Source organism: Leuresthes tenuis, unplaced genomic scaffold (genome assembly GCF_036924035.1).
Source record: "Leuresthes tenuis unplaced genomic scaffold, fLeuTen1.0.hap1 SCAF_2, whole genome shotgun sequence".
Taxonomy (NCBI): domain Eukaryota; kingdom Metazoa; phylum Chordata; class Actinopteri; order Atheriniformes; family Atherinopsidae; genus Leuresthes; species Leuresthes tenuis.
In genome coordinates, this window is record NW_027325356.1 from 18,725,156 (window position 1) to 18,743,810 (window position 18,655).

Below are 18,655 nucleotides of genomic sequence, written 5' to 3' on the forward strand. Positions count from 1 at the left end.
ATATTTCAGGAAGAAAACATTCCACTGTTCTAAACCGCACACTGCAGTAGTAGAACTGTCTGGGTGTTGGATTTGCCTGTCTGCGGTCCAGACTTTTCACTTATTTGGCACATCATGAAATGCAAAATATGTCAAAGAAGACTCGGGACTGCTGAGAAGTTAGAATCTTTTATCAGACAAGAACGGGACAACATTCCTCTTCCAAAGGTCTAGGAAATTACTTTTTTAAAAGAAAATTGATACAAAGTGATAAACAAACTTTTTTGAGACATTTGTTGCCATCTGACTATAGATGAGCTAATATGTTTTGGTGAAATATTAGAATGTCCCACTTAACAATTGGTTTAAGTTTATATGTTCGATTGAGGGCTGCATGGTGGTGTCTATGTGGAGTTTCCATGTTCTCCCCGTGTATGCGTGGGTTCTCTCCGGGTACTCCGGCTTCCTCCCACTGTCCAAAAACTTGCATGTTAGGTTAATTAGTGACTCTAAAATTGTCCTTAGGAGTGAGTGTGAGTGGTTGTGTGTCTCGTTTGTCTCTATGTGTGGCCCTGTGACAGACTGGTGACCTGTCCAGGATGTACCCCGCCTCTCGCCCGATGATCGCTGGGATAGGCTCCAGCCCCCCCGCGACCTGACAGACGGATTAAGCGGGTATAGAAAATGAATGGATGGATGGATGGATGTTCTATTGAAAAATACTGGTTTATGAGATTTGCAAATCATTGCATTCTGTTTTTATTATATTTTACATAACATGCTGACTTCTTTGGATCTGGAGCTAAAACAAGTTTAAAAGTTGCATTTGTTACACACTCAGTGATGATGGCCATCCGGAAATGCTCTTTAATTAGGCAATAAATGTGACGTGGTTGTATCAAAGTTGCTTGAGTCCTAGCTAAAAATTGTCAGAACAGGTTCAGTCACATCATTGTCTACTGACTCACTGTTAGACGCTACAATTAACCGTTTCAATTAAATGGAAGAGTAAAATGTGATGAAGTCGTGGGAAGAGGTGTGGGAATGATGAAAAGTAGGACTGTTGTATTTAAAAATTCCCTCAAGTGTCTCTTTTTTTGTCATATTGACCCTTTTAGCAGTGGAGCTGTTACTAGTTGAATTTGTGGATGATTTTTCAACTGAAAATAAACAGATCGTCCAGGCCTTAAAGGTGTTAAATATCAGTCAAGTGGAAGAAAATAAGATAATGAGTTGTCATCAAACTCTGTATTAAAAGCTCAATTATTTTTGTATATACAGTGCACCTCACCTCAGGGATGAAGAGTTGGAAAACAGAACTGAAGTTCAGCTAGTGAAGTGTTCACAGCCTTGTCACATATCTACATTTCCCTCTCACAGGAGATGCCTTGCAAATGCGAAAAAAAAAAAAAAAACGAAACCTTGAAGGGCCACAGGAGGGAAAAACATGAGTGCTGCCACCATTTGGCCCACTAACTCACTACACACTCCCAAAACAATTCTCTTGTTCAGTTTCACAATAAAATGAGTCTAAAAATAAATATTACCCAGGGACTACTGTTTTGTTTGATCTGTGAGTTCTGTTCCAGACTTCCCTCTTTTCTCAAAAGGGAAAAACACAAACTAACAAGCGAAAAAAAAGACGAATGCTAAAAAAAATAATGCTGTCCAATGAAGAGGCTGGCATCATGTAATTTTGCTGTATATGGCACTGAGCTCAGTGCGCAGTTTCTTGAAGGACGGCCTGTTTCTGGGGTCATACTGCCAGCAGCTGCTCATGATCCTGGAGATTTCCACAGGGCAGCCGTGTGGTGCAGACATGCGGTATCCTGCAACACATCACAGAGAGTCACATACACAGTGAGATGGCCGGAACACAGCAAAAAACAAAGACATCTGTGTCAAAATCAACTATCCTTGCCTGGATCTGAACAGTTTTACACCCCATCTCCCCTTGCCTGATACGAGTCTTTACCTTTCTCCACCTCATCACGTGTCTGTTGGTTGTTCATGCTTGTATAGGGCGTCATCCCCATGGAAAAAGTCTCCCAGAGCAAGACCCCAAAGCTCCAGACGTCACTCTGTGTGGTATAGCGACCTGGTAACAACAGCAGAGGGCAGCATTGGCAAAGGCATGCATCAGTTTTTAAACTGACTACTTGCAGAGTTTAACAGGGAAAATGCTTTAGGTTGTGACATCATCGCAGAGTGACCCACCATAGTTCAAGGCTTCGGGAGCCGTCCATTTGACAGGGATCTGTCTGAGGCTGCCCTCTGCAGAGTAGACGCCATCGTCTTGCTGACGGGACATCCCAAAATCACTGATCTTCACCACGTTGTGGTCTGCAACCAGACAGTTTCTCGCTGCAAGGTCCCTTAAAAAAAAAAAAGAAAATGATGTAAGAGGTGATGTGAAGAGAAAAAAAAACAAAGGTAACAAAAAAGCCACAATACCCCTCTGAGGGGAGAAAAAACATGAGAAAACAGACAGCACTAAAAGGAGTGAAAGAACTGGCGTTCCTGTCATGTCTCTGGTGTTGCGTGTGAGTTCATTTTGACATGCAGTGTTAGAGGCTGAGCTGCTGCCAGCAGCCTGCTCTGATCAGTCCCCACTGGGCGAACTGTACAGTGCTCCTGTAATGAGTCGGATATCACAACCACCTCCTCCTGTGCCTCTCCTCCTCAAGCCCTCACAGCTGTCACTTATGCCTCATTCAGAGCTTCCTATTCAAAGTGTCTTATGAACAGCACAAAGATCTTACACACATTTCCTATTCAGACTTTTTCTGCAGAATTTTCTCTTAAAAAAGAATGCGGGTCCCTTTTTTGCATCTAATTTCTCATTTTTCTTTAAAACAGCCTTTGAGAACGCTTCGTTTTAAGCTAAATACAAAACTCCATGTTTGATCTTTACATCCTGCTCCTGCTGACAAGTTCACGGTCTTTTGAGGTTGTGTTTATGTGCCTGCAGTCCGGGTTTTGAACCAGTTTTTCACTTGACTTGTGAAAAATATTCAAAAGGATCTCATCACGCGCATCTCTGCATTTTTGCATGGGTTCCCTGTCTATCCTACACCTGACTTAAAGAATATTACAATTAGGTTTATTAGGCTCTGAATGGTTTTGCACCAAATCAAACAGCCTTGCTCTCAAATACTCAACTGCTGCCTCAGGTCATTGAACAATGAGCATTCAATCTGCCAACAGTTAGGCCAAAGACATAGAGACAGGCAGCTTTTTGTTGCTGTGAATCAAAAGTGAAATAACCTGTATATTAACTTCCCAAATGCAATTTTTGTAATTCCTCTTTTTCTCTAGTGGTCTGTTTGGTATTTCAACATTAGCAGCTTAGGTTAAAGTTCTTGTTTACTTTAACTATGTTGTGTTTTATTGCTTCATTAATTAAATGTGCTGCAGTGTTGAATTCCCAGTTGTGCTTTATTTCACCGTAATAGAAAATCATTTAAAAAAAAAAGTGAAGAAGAGCTTCCTGCCAGCTTTGATTATGGGTAAAATGTTTTTTTTTTCCTGTTTCTGTAACAGCAGCATCAACATGGGAAGTGCTGCAGCGCAGACAATTGTTGTTTGAGGGGAACAAAGTGAGTGATGTTTGGTATTTAAAGGTTTAGAAAGGAATCTAACTGCCAACTACAGAAAACAGCAGCCTGGGGAAATATTTCCATTTCACAATTTCCAGCGGGGTCGTGACACTACTACGTTTCGGTCTTCTATTCAGCCCAGTCTCTGTGGGAAAAGCGTAATATGTGCTTTTTTTGTCAGGTGCCTTGTCAGTTTGCTGCCCAGATTCATCGTTATTGCATAGAAGGAACTCTGTGTGTTTCCAGCTGACAGGTTGTATTCATAAAAAATAAGTTTCTACAGTATTACCTTCAAACAATGATAACAATTTAAAAGTTTGCCCATAATGAATTTTATCACAATCATATGGTAATAATCACAGACTTCAGTCATCTTGAAACCTTCTTTTGGTGGTAGCCTGATTATAACCACAATGACAGGAAAACATCTTTTATTACATCATTATTAGGTTATTATTATATTTATGTGATTATTTTACTGTTTTTACTATTATTAACCATCTCTATAGTTAGCAGATTATCATATAATTTCCTGATGTACCCATTGTTGCTGACAGGCTATGACCCAGTTATTACGTTGGTCATTACATGGTGTTAACTAATCACTGCATCTTTATTATCTAAGCATTGCCTCACAATCTAAAAACTGTAATGTATAAAACATTGAAACGCTCATATGACTGAAATCCCACCTGACTATTTGTTTATTGTGAGCAGCACAACTTCACTACAAACATGGATGAATTCATTCATGGATTAAATCGTCATCGATGAGGCATGAATTATGCATTGAAAGTGTTACTGGGGCGTTTCCATGTTGCTACAGAGTGAGCAAAATTCAAACTATCTGCAACTGTAAGCAGTAGATTTCTGGCTGGTGAAGATTAACTCAACATTTGCCTTTATTACACAGCAACAGAGATTCAGGTTGTGTTAGCAGAATCACTCCGACTTCAGTCCAATGAAGTCGGGTAGTTGATCTGTGTGATTAAATGATTGGATTATAGCACTGTAGCTGCTGACCAACCTGTGGATGCACTTCTTGCTCTCCAGGTACTCCATGCCTGCCGCTACATTTTCTGTCATTTTGACCAACATCTTAGGCTTCAGACTGTGGCCCTCATTGCGCAAGAAGGAGAGAAAATCGCCACCTTGAAATGTTTCGAGAGCAAATTGGATATATTGCAATAAATCACTGGATAGGACAAATCAATGCCGCTGTTGGGGGAGTGAGCCGTGTTACCTTGAATGAGCTCCATGATGATGTAGATGGGCTGTTTCTGTGTGCACACTCCGATCAGCTTCACAATGTTGGGATGGTTGTACTGCTTCAGGATCCTGCACACCAAATGAGGGGAGTTACAGAAGGTTTTGAGTGTGTGTGTGTGTGTGTGTACGTGTGTGTGTTCATGTACTAACCTGGCTTCCATCAGGAACTTACTCTTGTGCTCTGGGGCCAGGTTTTCTTTGCAGGATTTCACAGCCACAGGAGTGTCATCAGAGCGTAAATGACCACTGTACACCTCTCCAAAGTTCCCCTGTGGAGTCAACGCCGACATTGTCAGTTTTTAAAAACTTTTTAAAAAAACTGTTTAACTTCGTGGCGAATGAGTCACGATTTGGCACTTTCATCGCTCAATAATGATTTCCTTAATGAAATGAGCTGTATGAGCAGAATTTTATTACTTCCAAGCTCTTTTATTAAGTGTTCGTACCGAAGATGAAAACATTCTGTAGCCTTTTAACCTACGCCCCCCGGTTTCCACAGCAGTGTGGATGATGAGTAAAATGCAAATAGAAAGAGAAAGCAGTAATTTGCAAATCATTTAAACCCCAAAATTGTCTTGAGAATATTTGAACAAAGGTACTTTATTAAATACTGAGAGAAATCTGCTGTCAGAAATTCCAGGGGACTATTCAAAACTGTGTTGCATTACCTGTTCTTTTTATAATCTTGTTAGTTATTGAGACTTCATTTTCATTCTTGCTTGATAAAGGACCTCAGCTGCTCAACAGTTCGGGGAATCTTTTGTTACGTTTGCTTTATTCTGAAATGCTCTAAACCTTCTTCAGTGGGTGACAGGTCTGGACTGCAAGTCGACTAGTTTAGAGCTGTGCTGTTGTGGTTTAGAAAGAGTGAGTTTAAGATTATCTGCTGAAATAGTGCAGCCCATGGAAAACAAAGACATTGACTGGATCGGAGCCTATGTTGCTCCAAAATCCATGTATATGCTGTATAATACAGAATTAATGTGCATTAATGCACCCCCAGAGCACTACAGATGTGGAATTTTGCACTGTTTGATAAGCCAGATGGTTTCTCTCATCTTTACCCACAAGACGTCACATTCTTGATTACCAAGAAGAAATTAATAGTTTCAATCCATTTCAAAGGAGACTCAGAGAAGGCTGTAGTGTAATTGGATCTTGGGCTTATATGTATTTTCTTTGCATGGTAGATATTCAACTTTCATTTGCAGATGCAGAGAGCGCCTGTGTTTATTGATAACTGGTTTTCAGAAGTGTTCCTGATTGCATGCAGAGGCTTCCACCACCAAATTATATCTGTATTTAATAAAGGGCTGTATGATGGCACAACATAATGGCTATTCAATATTAGTTTTCATGTGCACAGATATTTTTCAGGAATATATGAGTCTTTAGATTCATATTATCTACCATACATACAATCAAGAGGAAGTCTTCTGCTGAGTTGTTGCTCTTATACCCTTTAATTATTGTTCCACAGGGTTTTTCACAGAGAAGTGATCTCCTCCCCATCTTTACTTGTGAAAGATTCAGTCTCTCTGGGATTCTTTTATAAAACCCAATCATGTGACTGAATTGATACCTATAAACATACAGTAATTAGCTGTGAGACCACAGTTGAGATATTCCCCCCACAGCAATTTAAATTTAAGCGAACAAAGACAACATCAGTAGTCCTCTCGGTGTGCAGAAATTATTTCCTGAGTTGAAGTGATAAATTTGAAGTCTGTGTTGAACATCATCATTGAAACAGAAAGTGAGTATCTTCCACAGTTGCACAAGAGAGAGACAGGAACACAAAGAGGGAAGTTTGTCTTCAAATATAAGCAACTGTAAAAAATAACCACATCAATTCCTATTACATTTAAATCACTTTACGGGATCTGTTAAAGGAAGTGAAATAAAAACAGAATTTTGCTTTTCCTCTTGCTGTTTCTACATTTCAGTCAATAGATATCAGATGTACCCACCCGTCCAATGAGGGGTCCCAAGATGATGTCGTCATGTTCCAGGACCCATTTGTCCTATAGATGTTAAAGACAAAACACAACACACACAGCGGCGCTGCTAAAAACTGTGAGACCAGCAGGAGATGAGAGAAGTACAGAGAGTGTGAAGGAAGCGTCTTTGTAGAAGTTCCCCTTTGAATTCAGTGTGTGCTTATTTTTAGCGACTATCTCTCTTCTTTGATCAGCAGTAAATGTGTTACAAGCGTGTGTTGAGGCTCAGGACCACACAGCTCTGAGCCGTATTAAAGAAATGTATCTAAAGGGAGAGGAAAGGTTACAGTTTGTGGACCTTTTTTAGGGTCTGTGCATGTATGCATGTGCAAGAGAGTGTTTCAGCATTACCTTCAGTATAGGTTTCTTTAGGACAACGTCCGACCTCCTGGTGACATGTTGTCGGGATGACTGTAGATGCTGGATCAGCTTCGGGATGCTCTGGAAGCATTCTCCATCCAGACGGTACAAATTCTACTGACACGCACAGAAAAGCCATCACAGAGGTGAGGTGATGTGCAAACAGAGAGAAAAGAAAACTCTGTGACATGAGAGAAAAATACATTTCATTCAAATAGAAAACAAATGCATTTGTTTGTTTATGTTACTGTAGGTTCTTGTATCAAACTCGTGTTTAATATGCAGAAAATGCGCCCAGCTTGAGGTCAGCCATGTCACTTCTTCTCATATTTTACACAAAACAGATTTTTTTTTTATTCATGGAAAACTTGCATGCATCTTTGTGTGGGAGGTAAATGATTTGATGGTGTGACTTTCACAGTGATACTGTGTTCCATGCAGCAGATTTACTTACATCCGTGTTCTGAATGAGGAAATGCTTGCAGGATCCATCCCATTGCACTGAAAGCACATAACCTTGTTTCTCTTGACTCTTCCTCACCAAGAAGTCCCCGTCATTTCTGAGAAGCTGCTGGACCTCCAGTCTGGGAATGGCTCCATGGTACCAGTCCTGCTGCCCCAGAGGACGATCCACCTCCTGAACGGGGGAGAGAACTGGAAGAACCTGAAGAAGAAAAAAATGGTAATTCTTTTTTTTTTTTTTTTTTTTTTTCAAAGCTGACATGAATAACGAAACGATAAGAAGAGATACAGGATAGATTTCAGTTTGATTCTGCTGAGATTATTGGGAGACACTTCAAAGGAGAGTTTAGAAATTGAAAGTCAAACCACATCACACTGCACCCCTCCAGGGTACTGCAGGAATGGGAGATACAGAAGGAAAAGTTACTCCCACAAAAATATCTATTCATTTATATTTAAGGTACAGGACATGATAGATTTAACACTGGCAGACCAACCGCACCAACGTCAGTGTTCAGCTGGCTCATGTTACTGTCTGTTAGCGATCATTAAACGTAAATAAGCTGCCTGAGAAGAAAACTTGAGTCAGGCGGAATTATAAGAGTAGGAACTTGAGTGATAAAGATGGACCTTGAAAAATGACAACGTAACTTTATCCCAGAAGATTAAGTTATTCTTTTGTTGTGTCGTTAGAGGTCGAGGTGTCTGTAAACATGTACTACAGCAAAGCTACGCTCAGAGTCGGCCAAAAGAAAGGAAGGAAAGTGTTCCTCAGCGACTGTCCTTCATTCTACAATACAAAATGCAGTTCCAGTTGGTATCACCACTGGTTCTGTCTTTGTCTGGTATGTATAACCACTGTCTTACAGGTCGTAAAGTTACCTGCAACTTACCTCGCTTTTAGGTTTGAACAGACCGCTCAGGTTGTTCATGATCCCGTCCATGAGGACTTTGGCTGAAACTTGACCGTGATCCTGAAGAAAAAGAGCCAGAATGCACAAAGTTACTAACTGATTAAATGTAGGTGTTCTGGGGGCTTATTGCACAGCCCAGACACAATGTTTTGGGTTTTTTTAAACACAGAAAACCCAATTTTTCAGTAAAGGCATTACAAAAAGCATGAAAAAAGTTTGCCTTGTTTTTTTTAATATTGTTGTGTTGTTCTTTTGTTTTCAGCGGCCTGCATCAATAGACAACTTTTGTCATTATTAGAGATATCTCAGCAGAGGTTCATTTTTATATAAAACATCAACTGATAAAAGCACAAAAGCTTGAAAAAGGCAAATTTCTTCAAAACTGCTGGATGCAAAGATTTCGTTTGTGTTTTGTTTCAGTGCTCATTTTCTAAAACAATCTGATAATAACACGTTCTAAAGATGAATTACAGTCACTTCAACAACAGTTTGATGCAGTGAATTTTGTCTCGAGATTAATGTTTGTAATTGGTCACCTGGCTCCTGAACAAATGTGTTGTGTTTTGCTCCTCTAAGGCCACAGCAGCTTAGCATCCAAAAGAGTTTAGGATGTTTGGTTGACGCTGAACATGTTGGTCATTAGATTTTGACTTCCATCACAATGACCTTTGTCCTTTCTTTGTTTCAACAGAATCCAAAAAGTAAGACATTCAGCAAGACACTGCACATAGTGAAGTTTAGGTAGAGTTTACATGGAATGCAAAGCCTATCAATACACTGAAAGAGCTAATAACCACAGGCAATTAACCTGAAAGCAAAGGAAGCCTGCAGCAGAGAGAACTTACATTGCTTGTGGTGGATGAAAGTGAAACAGTGTCTGAGTCCAGCTTCAGAGCAGAGGGAGGTTCTCTGGAGCCAAGCTGGTCCAGTTTCTCCTTCAGTAGAAGCCTCTGAAGGTCCAGTTTGGCTTTTATGCCCTGAGACAGAGCAACCTGCTGTCTGCACTCCTCCATTGCATGTCTCTTACTGAACTGGTAGACCCTGGAGAAAGAAGAAAGCAACAGTGTATCATGAAATAGAAATATTCATTATATTTTAGTCTGATGCCAGAGGTTGCACAAGTCGATAAAACAACGCCGAGTACATAAAAGCTCAGACTTGATAAACATAAATCTTTTGATTTTCAACCAATAAGGCATTAGCATAATTTCCAATCATTTCAGAAGAGAGTGTAAATGTAATTGGCTTTACAATATGCACTCAGAGTTTTGTCTGAGTTTTGTTGAGACCAAGTCTGGTTTTAAGGTTTCTGCTCCCAGTGTGCTCCCATTTGAACAGTGGCAATCTGTGTCTAATCTGTGTCTAAAGGGTGTCTAAACTGTGTCTAGACTGTCTAAACTGTCTAATCTGTGTCTAATCTGTGTCTAAACTGCGTCTAAACTGTGTCTAACCTGTGTTTAATCTGTGTCTAAACTGTGTCTAATATGTGTCTAAAGTGTGTCTAAACTGTGTTTAAACTGTGTCTAAACTGTGTCTAATCTGTGTCTAAACTGGGTCTAAACTGTGTCTAATATGTGTCTAAAGTGTGTCTAAACTGTGTTTAAACTGTGTCTAAACTGTGTCTAATCTGTGTTTAATCTGTGTTTAAACTGTGTCTAAACTGTGTACTCCTGTTTTCTGCTCCTTGGTTTCTCCTCTCTGCCAGCGTCTTGTTGTTGGTTTCACCTTATCAGTTTATTCTTTTTCTTGTATGTGTGTACCTCTGTCCGGCTTCTTCATTGTTTGAAGTTTGTTTTTGTTTTGTCATTTTGGTCCTGCATTCAACTGTGGATCCCACAGTACCTAATGCTATCATAATCAGATGTTGCAGGAAAAATAAGGTTTTTAAAGATGTAGAAAGGCCAACTAAGGTATGCTGAGTGAGCACAGTGCCACAAAAATGAGGCATCGAGATGGTTGTGTTAAAGATATGTGTATCAGAGAGACAGATACGAGTGTATGAAAGGGACTGATGGTGTGGAATAGCATGGGGACAAAGCAAGATGGGAGAAACTGAGTTGGTTTGGAAGTTTGAGGAGGAGAGATGTTGGAGGTGATGGAGCTGTTAGATTCATGGATGACAGATGCAGAGGACAAGAAAAGAAATGTGCTGTAATGATACATAATGGAAGAGGCCAGAAGAGGAAGAAGATACTAAGAAGTTCCATTATTTGCAGATTAAGTAATAAAGTTAATGTAATTAGAGGTAAAAATATTAATTGATTGATAAGAATCTAATCAGCAGCTATTTGAATAATAATTACATTCTGCTGTCATTTAACAAGCAAAAATGTCAAACCTTTTCTTATTTCAGTCACGGAAGAGCGAAGATTAGCTGCTTTTGCATTATAACTGAATTTCTTTGCTGGGTGAAAGAGGTGCTGGGATCTGCACCTCTCTGACATATAAAACGAAACTGATCAACAATGCATATAATAGATTTGAATGCTCAATTTGAAGAATTGAGCAGAGCTGTATTGATAAGAAACCGCTCTCATCATGATGTCAGAGTAGCTGGTCAGTCTGATCGCTTCAAGAGGTCAAGCTGATTTACAAAATGTTTCTTCAAAATACAAACCAAAGGGCAGAATAACCTCTACTCACCTCCCGAACAGCTCCATCACAATATGTGCCTCCCATATGCCATCAATAACCATCAACTTTTTGCGGATAAACACATTGTTCTCACTTGTCCTTCAGGAACTTATTAATAATCACTCCCACAGGGCCACAAACCTCTAACACCCCCAGACAGCCTCATCAACCAAGACAAATGAGGGGATCGTGCTCCATAACTCTGAACATATCGGTGCGTTATAATTAATAAGGCTCTCACTGCCCCCTGAGACCACACTGGCTATTAGCCAGTGCACAGCCAACAGCACACTGAACTCCCCAGTGGGAGGGACTGCCCGCGAGGCAAAGTGAAGGCAAACTTTAGTAATTTGTCCTCACAGTTTCCAAAACTTGCGTGCTTTGACTCTCAACTCTCAGCTGCAGCCTCTGAACATAATTGCACAGCATATCTGATGTCTGTGGCCCCCCTCACCTCTGGCCCTTTTTGACCCCTTCCTGCTCCTCGTCCAGCTCCAGCTCCAGCTGCTCGACAGAAGTCTGCTGAGAGCCTAGAGACCGAGCCAGGTCCAGCAGCTCTTCTTCAACCGCAGTCAGTCTAGGAGAAGAGGGCAGAAAAATCACGTGAGAGGAGGAAGCAAATGAGAGCAAATAAAAGTAGATAGGAAACAGGAGTTTAAAAATATATATAAACAGGGAAGTAGTTGAGTGTTGTCATTTGAATGAGATTGCGTTATTTGTTCTCACTTGTGCTGGAGTTTCTCAAGCGTAAGGTCATTGAGTTCAATCTCTCTGGGATTTAGCTGCTCAGCATCTTCCAGGAGGCTACAATCAAAATCTGCACAGGCAGGAATATCCCCCACAGACCTAAAATCACAACCACAGTCCACATCATCATCGCTGCCAAGGGTTGGAGTTCATGATTGCCATGTTGCTGTCTACCTGTTCTGTTGAATGAAGTTTTCGTATTCTTTTTCAGGATCTATGGCTGTTAGAGCGGATGATATCTCCCTGTGGATCCGCACCACTTCATGATGGAGGAAGGTGGAGATGTCGAAATACTCCTGCAGGATCTCCTTTCTGGAACAGGAGAAGCCGGGAAGAGCAGATGAAAATAGACTGGCAGGGCGAACAGCTACTAAACTAGCCAAATGCATCAGATTACTGTCCTTTTTCCAGGCTTTTTTTTTGGTGTTTCTGATTACGTGTTCATCTGTTATAATTTTTATATCAATACTACCTGGCCAATCTTCATTACACTTTCTGAAAGAGGGAACATGGGCGAAAGAACAACTCATTAACTTCTGATGTGTACCTCAACTATTGTAGCACAACCAACGGATCAAAGTGTCATTACGCAATTATTATATCATTAAGATAATTATATCAGCAAGATTATCACAGTTGAAGCACTATAGGATTCCTTGGATCGAGCCCTGTTCAAAGCCTCCCGTTATGTGCGTTTCGGTTTCATGAAGAAGGTTGAATATTTTCTAAAGGACACATACTTTAACTAAAGTCTAGTAACTAAAGTAACTAAAGATAACTAACAGTTATCATATGGATTTTTGCCTTTTGAAAGCATTCAAACCGAATGTAACTGAAATCAGACTGAAATCATACACTGCCAAAACAGGATCTGTGGTCATGTCTCAGCAGGTTTTGATTTTAAAAAACCTCTTGTGCCTCTTCTCAGTTCTTTCTGTATTCTAATCTCTGAATTTAAAACGTCTGCATCTCAATCAGCCTAACAAGGTTCACGAATGTTTACTTCCCTTTTCTACCAAAGCACAATGTGATTTCACCACAAATTCAAAAAGTTTACGTCTCATAATCTTGATAGGAAAAGCCAGGACTTGATCTGTGTTGGTCTGTAAAACACTCAGTGTGCATGGTTTATTAGAACAAATCCAAATTTTTAGACATTTCAAACCTTCCAGATTCAGAAAGAAAAAAATTTCCCCACATTCTTGAGAGGTATTCTTTACTGTCTCAACTTCTGCAAACGTAGGTGGGAAATCTTTACTTCCCAGTGTCGCAGTTACTTTTCTTAGTTCAGTTTCTTAGTTTTTACACTCTGTGAAATGGAAAACTCCTTCAAGAAGTTGATAGCTCATTAGTTGTCTCCAGTTTCTTTCACATTAATCGATAGGATGTAAACAGGAACTTTATGAGCTCTGTCACAGCTTTATTATGCCAAGATTTGGATATAAATGTTTTTAAGGGGGTAGTCCCTTTTTACTAGCTGATTAAATCCTTTCCCACTGCCAGTTGTAGCGTGTTCACAAAGCGTGTTAAGACAGAGCTGTTTTTTGGAGCGTGCCTCTGAAAGAGCCCTCTCGCTTCATCTTACCCCTCGATCTTAGAGTGAATCGGAATAAACTGCCCCTTGCCGTAAACATGCAAAATGTTGGGGTACAGCTGAGGGGTTTTTAGTGGGTAAAACAAGCCTTAGTAAGTCCTCATTTATGGGGATACAAAGGTTCAGGGTTCATATCTAAAGTTCTCTGTATGTGACAGCATCAACAACTGCAGCTTGTCATTATATTTTGACATTTTAACACGCCTAGCTTGGCCTTTAAAGGTATTTCTTGTTGTGGATATCATGAAGTCACAAAACAGGCTTGTTTGCAAACCGTCTCACAAACTATAAGATCGTCTTGCTGCCTGTAAAATAAATATTCCACTGTTTTGCTTCTTCTCTTTGACCCTCTGTATGATTTGAGTTCCAAGCCTGGTACCAAAGTTTTGTCTGTGAACTCTCAGAAATAAAGGACTCCATTTCCTTGAATGCAAATGAACATTGCAGAGCTGACGTGATGTGAAGATAAAGATTGCTGAGATGATGTTGTAGGAAATACACAATAATAGTTACAACTGCTCAGGCAAGTGTCCATTCTACGCAAATTATATTTCATCAGTCAGGTGACAATGGACTATATTGAGCAGAAAATGTTTTGAAAAGCAGCAAAGGAGAGCTACCAGGATTTGAAAATAATGGGCAAACATTCACACTGTGCTGTGATTAAATAATGTGTATTTGAGTGCAGCTTTTCTTTGTGTGAGGGTGCATACAAATCAGGTGTTAACAAAGCACGCTGTTATGCTTTAGTAAATATCCCCACTGTATGGAAATGAGGGCTCCTGCTCTATCCTCATGTGTCTCTCATTCCCGTTCAGTAAACACACACACACATTAGTATTTGTTTCTAGATCCCCATTGTGGCACTCGTCAACACAATGCACCCTAAGGCCCCCTACTTTAACTATAACCATCATAAAAATGAATGCATCCCCTACATCTTATCATATCCTATTTCTAGCTCTAACTCTCAACAATCAGTTTTTGGCTCCCATCCTGATACATAAACATGCACACACAGACATACACATGCCTCGTAAAACATGATCTTACAGTAGGAGCACCATCTCCTGCTGCAGAGTCTGCAGAGCGTTGAGGAGGGCCGGCTGGATGTGACTGTAGTGGTGCTGGTGATAAACTTGAGCAGCTTGCACAGAAAGGACGTACTCATTATGTAGCTCATGAAGTTTCAGTGTGGCCTTTATGTAACGCTCTTTGTTCTTGCCTCGATCTTTATCTGTCCACACAAACAGGAAGACGCCAACACAGAATGGAAAGATGATAATGCATATCAGCTAAACGCTGAGAACAGGAAGATGAAAGCAGACTGTACCATCATGATGAAACCGATTCTATTTAGAGAAGTAAATAATGCCAGGAGTCGCCACCTTTACTAGTGTCCTGATATTTCCTCTTCGCCTGAGCTGCATCTTTCGCTGCCTGTCTGTAGCTGCTCTTCAGCCTCTCCAGCTCTGTGTGCGTCACCTGAAGCAATCAATGCAGAGAGAGGGAACATTTGGAAATGTGAATATGATGATACAAATCTGGCTCTTCCAACAGGGGTGTGTGCTGGTCCATAGATTAGCCTCATGCTTAGGAAGTCAGCAGAGGAAGAACATTTAGGTTTTTGAAAAAGGGGTAATATCTTTTCTACTTTTGGAGTCAGCAGGAGAACACAATTTACAGTCTTTATCTGCAACAAAGGGGGCAAAATGTGTCTACCTTGGCTTTATGATTTTACTTGATAAAAGAAAGATTCAGTGACCTACTCCAGATAAGTACCTGAATTACCCTAAGGTAAAAATTCAGTTCAGTTCAAATTCAGTTTTTTTTGTCTCTTGTCCTAAGGCCAAGGCCATGAACCTGTGCATTAGGCAGAGGCTCTAAAACTGATCCAAGAGAAACTCCGCATATTTTTCTGGAGAGTTTGGAGAAAATTGTTATTGGCTGCTAAGATTATTCTGTCTGAACAGATGAGAGGAAAACTAGTTCAAATACTCTTCATTGAGTTATAAACAGTATAAAAGCAGAGCTCAAATCAAGTAGCTGTGCCGGTCGTTTTCTTACAATGACAGATTTAAAGAGCGAAACTGAAACATTTCAACTTGATATCTTCATTACGTTCTACAAAAAAAAAAGAAAAGAGAGAGAAGCACACACAGTAGCATCTTTTACAGCGCACAGACATCTGAAACATAAGATGGAAGGGAAGGAGGGGAGTTGCTTGTATGGGTGAGCGCTACATAACACATACACAGGAAGTGGACAGCAGATCTGTGAAAGGTTGCGACATATGAGGAAATGATCTAACCTTGGTTGTGTTGCTGACAGCAGTATTTCAACCCTCCTTCATAGCATTTCTGTCAATGTTGCTGATTTATCACACAACAAAAAAGATTTTTGTATTGTATAAGTACAGAGAGATGCTCACAAAGTTCACTGGTGGTCCGGCTGCACAGCAAAGCAAGAAGCACAACGATCTACAAACTGCCCGACAAGCCCAACATGGATCACTGATAAAGCACATATCATCTGCTTGACGTAACTGGGTAATAAAAACAGTACATGGCTCTCTCCAGCTAGAGATAGCATCAAAATACAGTATGCATTCATTCCAGTCTATTGATTTTTGATGGATTTGTAGTCTGTTTATAAACTGCCACTGCAGATCTAATACATGTGATACCAAGGTGACACAACATCTTCTATCTCAAAAAGGACTTCCCTTTTATTTTATAAAGCCTCAAAAAACACGTATAACTGAACTCACAAAAGTCCAACAGTGGTTGTTAAAAATAAATAGATAAATAAATACAAATCTTAAGCTTTTTCTTTTACTTTTTGTCCGTATGAAAAGCATATATTCAACCAAGGTGATAAGACTCACAATAAATAAAACCGTAGCTTCTTTTGAGCAGTGGTGTTTCTTGTGATAGTCAGTAGACTGACCATAAAGGCAGCTAACCTGCCTTTTGGGATAATTGTAAGAGTTTTATTGGAAGTGGTGTAGTGGGAAAGTTTTCTGGATCCTGTGAATGACTTCACATAGCGGCCTTCCTATAAAAAGGCCCTCTAAGTTAGGTTTGGAAGGAAATGAACACACGCTGCTTAGTATGTCCCCATAAGTAGTGGAAACACCTGTGTGTGTGTGTGTGTGTGTGTGTGTGTGTGTGTGTGTGTGTGTGTGTGTATGTGTGTGTGTGCGTGTGCACTTTTTCTTCCACCTTGTTGAGCTCCTGCTTCAGATGGTTCCACTGGTCAGCGTATGTTTTGCGGAGCTGCTGTTTGTCTCTGATGAGAAGCGTCAGTTTGCTGATAGGACCGTCAAGCAGATCCTCAGAGTGCCTCTTCATCACCTGACTGAGAGACTCCGTCTGCGAAACCAGCTCTCCCCAGGACTGACAAACAAACAAGATAATCACCAGAATGCAAACAAATCTGACTGCTTTAAGGAGTTTGTTTCTCAGTTTGAGATGGATCTCAATCGAATTCAGTACAACCGGCTTAAAGTTGGATCAGGATCCAACAGCAAGTAGGAAGTCGTGTGAAGAAAATCAAAGCAAGTGTGGCCCAAACTCAAAATATCCACCTTTTATTGCTACTCCTGCTTATTTGCTCGGTAGCTAAACAAATAAGGTCTTCAAGTACTTTCCCATTTTGCAGTCACTGGTATTTCACCTACAGGTGCATCTGTCGCAACAGTTTCCACATGCTTGAAATCTTGAATTATCCATGCAGATGTGCTGATCTGGTAGATCTAAAAGCCATGCAGATGAAAAATTGAATATGCTGCAAGTGCTCTCTTCAGTAAGTGCTGTCTTCTTTGGAACTGAGGACACATTTGACATTTAAATAATGAGGCAAATGGAAGGAAGAAATGGGTCAGTTACTTTACCTCAAAGAAACCGAGAAGTACCTGCTGTTACAAGATGTAGTTGAGATACTATTTCTTACTTTGTACAAAATGACGATCATGCTGTGACCAGAGCCTTGTTTAAAAATATATGGACTTGTTTTCATGCGCTGAGCAGGGGTTGTGGGTTGTTTTTCTTTTTTTAGAGGTTTCACTTTATGTTGATAGAATTAGATCCAACGGTATGACTCCGTGACTTTAAATTGCTGCAGCCAGTCAGTCACAGTTCAGTCTTTCCGCATTTTTTCTCATGGAAATCTTGATAACGAACAATGTTCACGAATACTTTCTGAACCGCCCCTTAGTTTTAAACAAATTTTCAGTGAGTGGAATGACTGCAAGCATTGTTCTGTTCTGTTCTGTTCTTTTCTCCTCTGGGAAGTAACCAGTGATTCTCATCTGATAATTTAGGTGTAGAGAGGACCTCACCTTGTTGAGCTGACTGATGTAATCTAGTCCTGCACTGGTCTGAGGTTTGTCCATCTTCTCCGCCACGGCAGTCATGTGGTGCAGCTGCACCGAAAACTCCCGCTCACTCTTAGCTCGCTGACCCATCCACTTCTTCATGACCTCCATCAGATGAAGCTCTGAGTCCAGCAGCCGCATAACTGCAGCGTGCGCCTGTGGACACCGCAGGTCCTCCCCAAAGCCCATCCCTGGATAATAGCTGTCCTCCTGCCAGTGATTTCTTGTGAGCAGTAAATCCCACAGCCAGCTCTCAGGAGTGGAGCAGAAACAGAGTGGAGCGGCTGAAGCAGCTGCTCTAATAACCAAGAGTATCTATCTCTCTGTGGCCGTAGATAGAGGGGTTTCACTTCCCTGTGAGCAAAAAGTGTTCAGCGGTTCGTTTGAGGCAGCACTTCCTCATGTCTGTTTGAACTGGCTATACTCTCAAGTCAGGAACAGCTTCAGAAGCACATTAATTTTAAAAAGCTATATTTTATTTATTGTACCTGTTGTTACCATCATAGACCCTTGCTTCTAAGGTATGTAAAGAATAACAAGGAAAGGTCAAGCCAGAGGGAAACCACAGACCTAAAAATGTATCCTAATCTGCATATTTCATCAGGACCACTGTTTGTGCTGCTCTGTGCAACACAAACCTCAGATGCAATAATGATCGAGTTCTTGTTAAGTTGTGACATGTACTCAGTTAAACTTCTATTTTCTGTCCCTGTTTCTTT

General features: G+C 40.5%; 1 protein-coding gene across 1 annotated transcript; it reads right to left on the reverse strand.

Annotated features, from left to right (window-relative positions):
• Positions 1–318: 318 nt before the first annotated feature.
• fes (FES proto-oncogene, tyrosine kinase) lies at positions 319–18,229 on the reverse strand. Its single transcript, XM_072380472.1, has 18 exons — positions 17,901–18,229; positions 16,783–16,956; positions 14,947–15,043; positions 14,612–14,795; positions 12,139–12,276; positions 11,944–12,063; positions 11,672–11,794; positions 9,429–9,624; positions 8,563–8,643; positions 7,662–7,871; positions 7,199–7,321; positions 6,818–6,871; positions 4,998–5,116; positions 4,822–4,916; positions 4,606–4,729; positions 2,197–2,354; positions 1,955–2,077; positions 319–1,808 (listed from the first exon to the last, which is right to left on the reverse strand). Exons 1-18 carry the CDS (start codon positions 18,123–18,125, stop codon positions 1,666–1,668), a joined length of 2,487 nt encoding a protein of 828 aa, XP_072236573.1. The 5' UTR covers positions 18,126–18,229; the 3' UTR covers positions 319–1,665.
• Between the last annotated feature and the right edge of the window lie 426 nt (positions 18,230–18,655).

What these genes read in the sequence shown, in the direction of transcription:
- fes (XM_072380472.1), bottom strand. Translation starts at nt 18,125, where the DNA reads ATGGGCTTTGGGGAGGACCTGCGGTGTCCACAGGCGCACGCTGCAGTT. An exon ending in TGTTCAAACCTAAAAGCGAG is followed by an intron (nt 7,872 to 8,562) that starts GTAAGTTGCAGG and finishes TTTCTTCTTCAG; the next exon opens with GTTCTTCCAGTTCTCTCCCC. An exon ending in TCCCGAAGCCTTGAACTATG is followed by an intron (nt 2,078 to 2,196) that starts GTGGGTCACTCT and finishes TGTTGTTACCAG; the next exon opens with GTCGCTATACCACACAGAGT.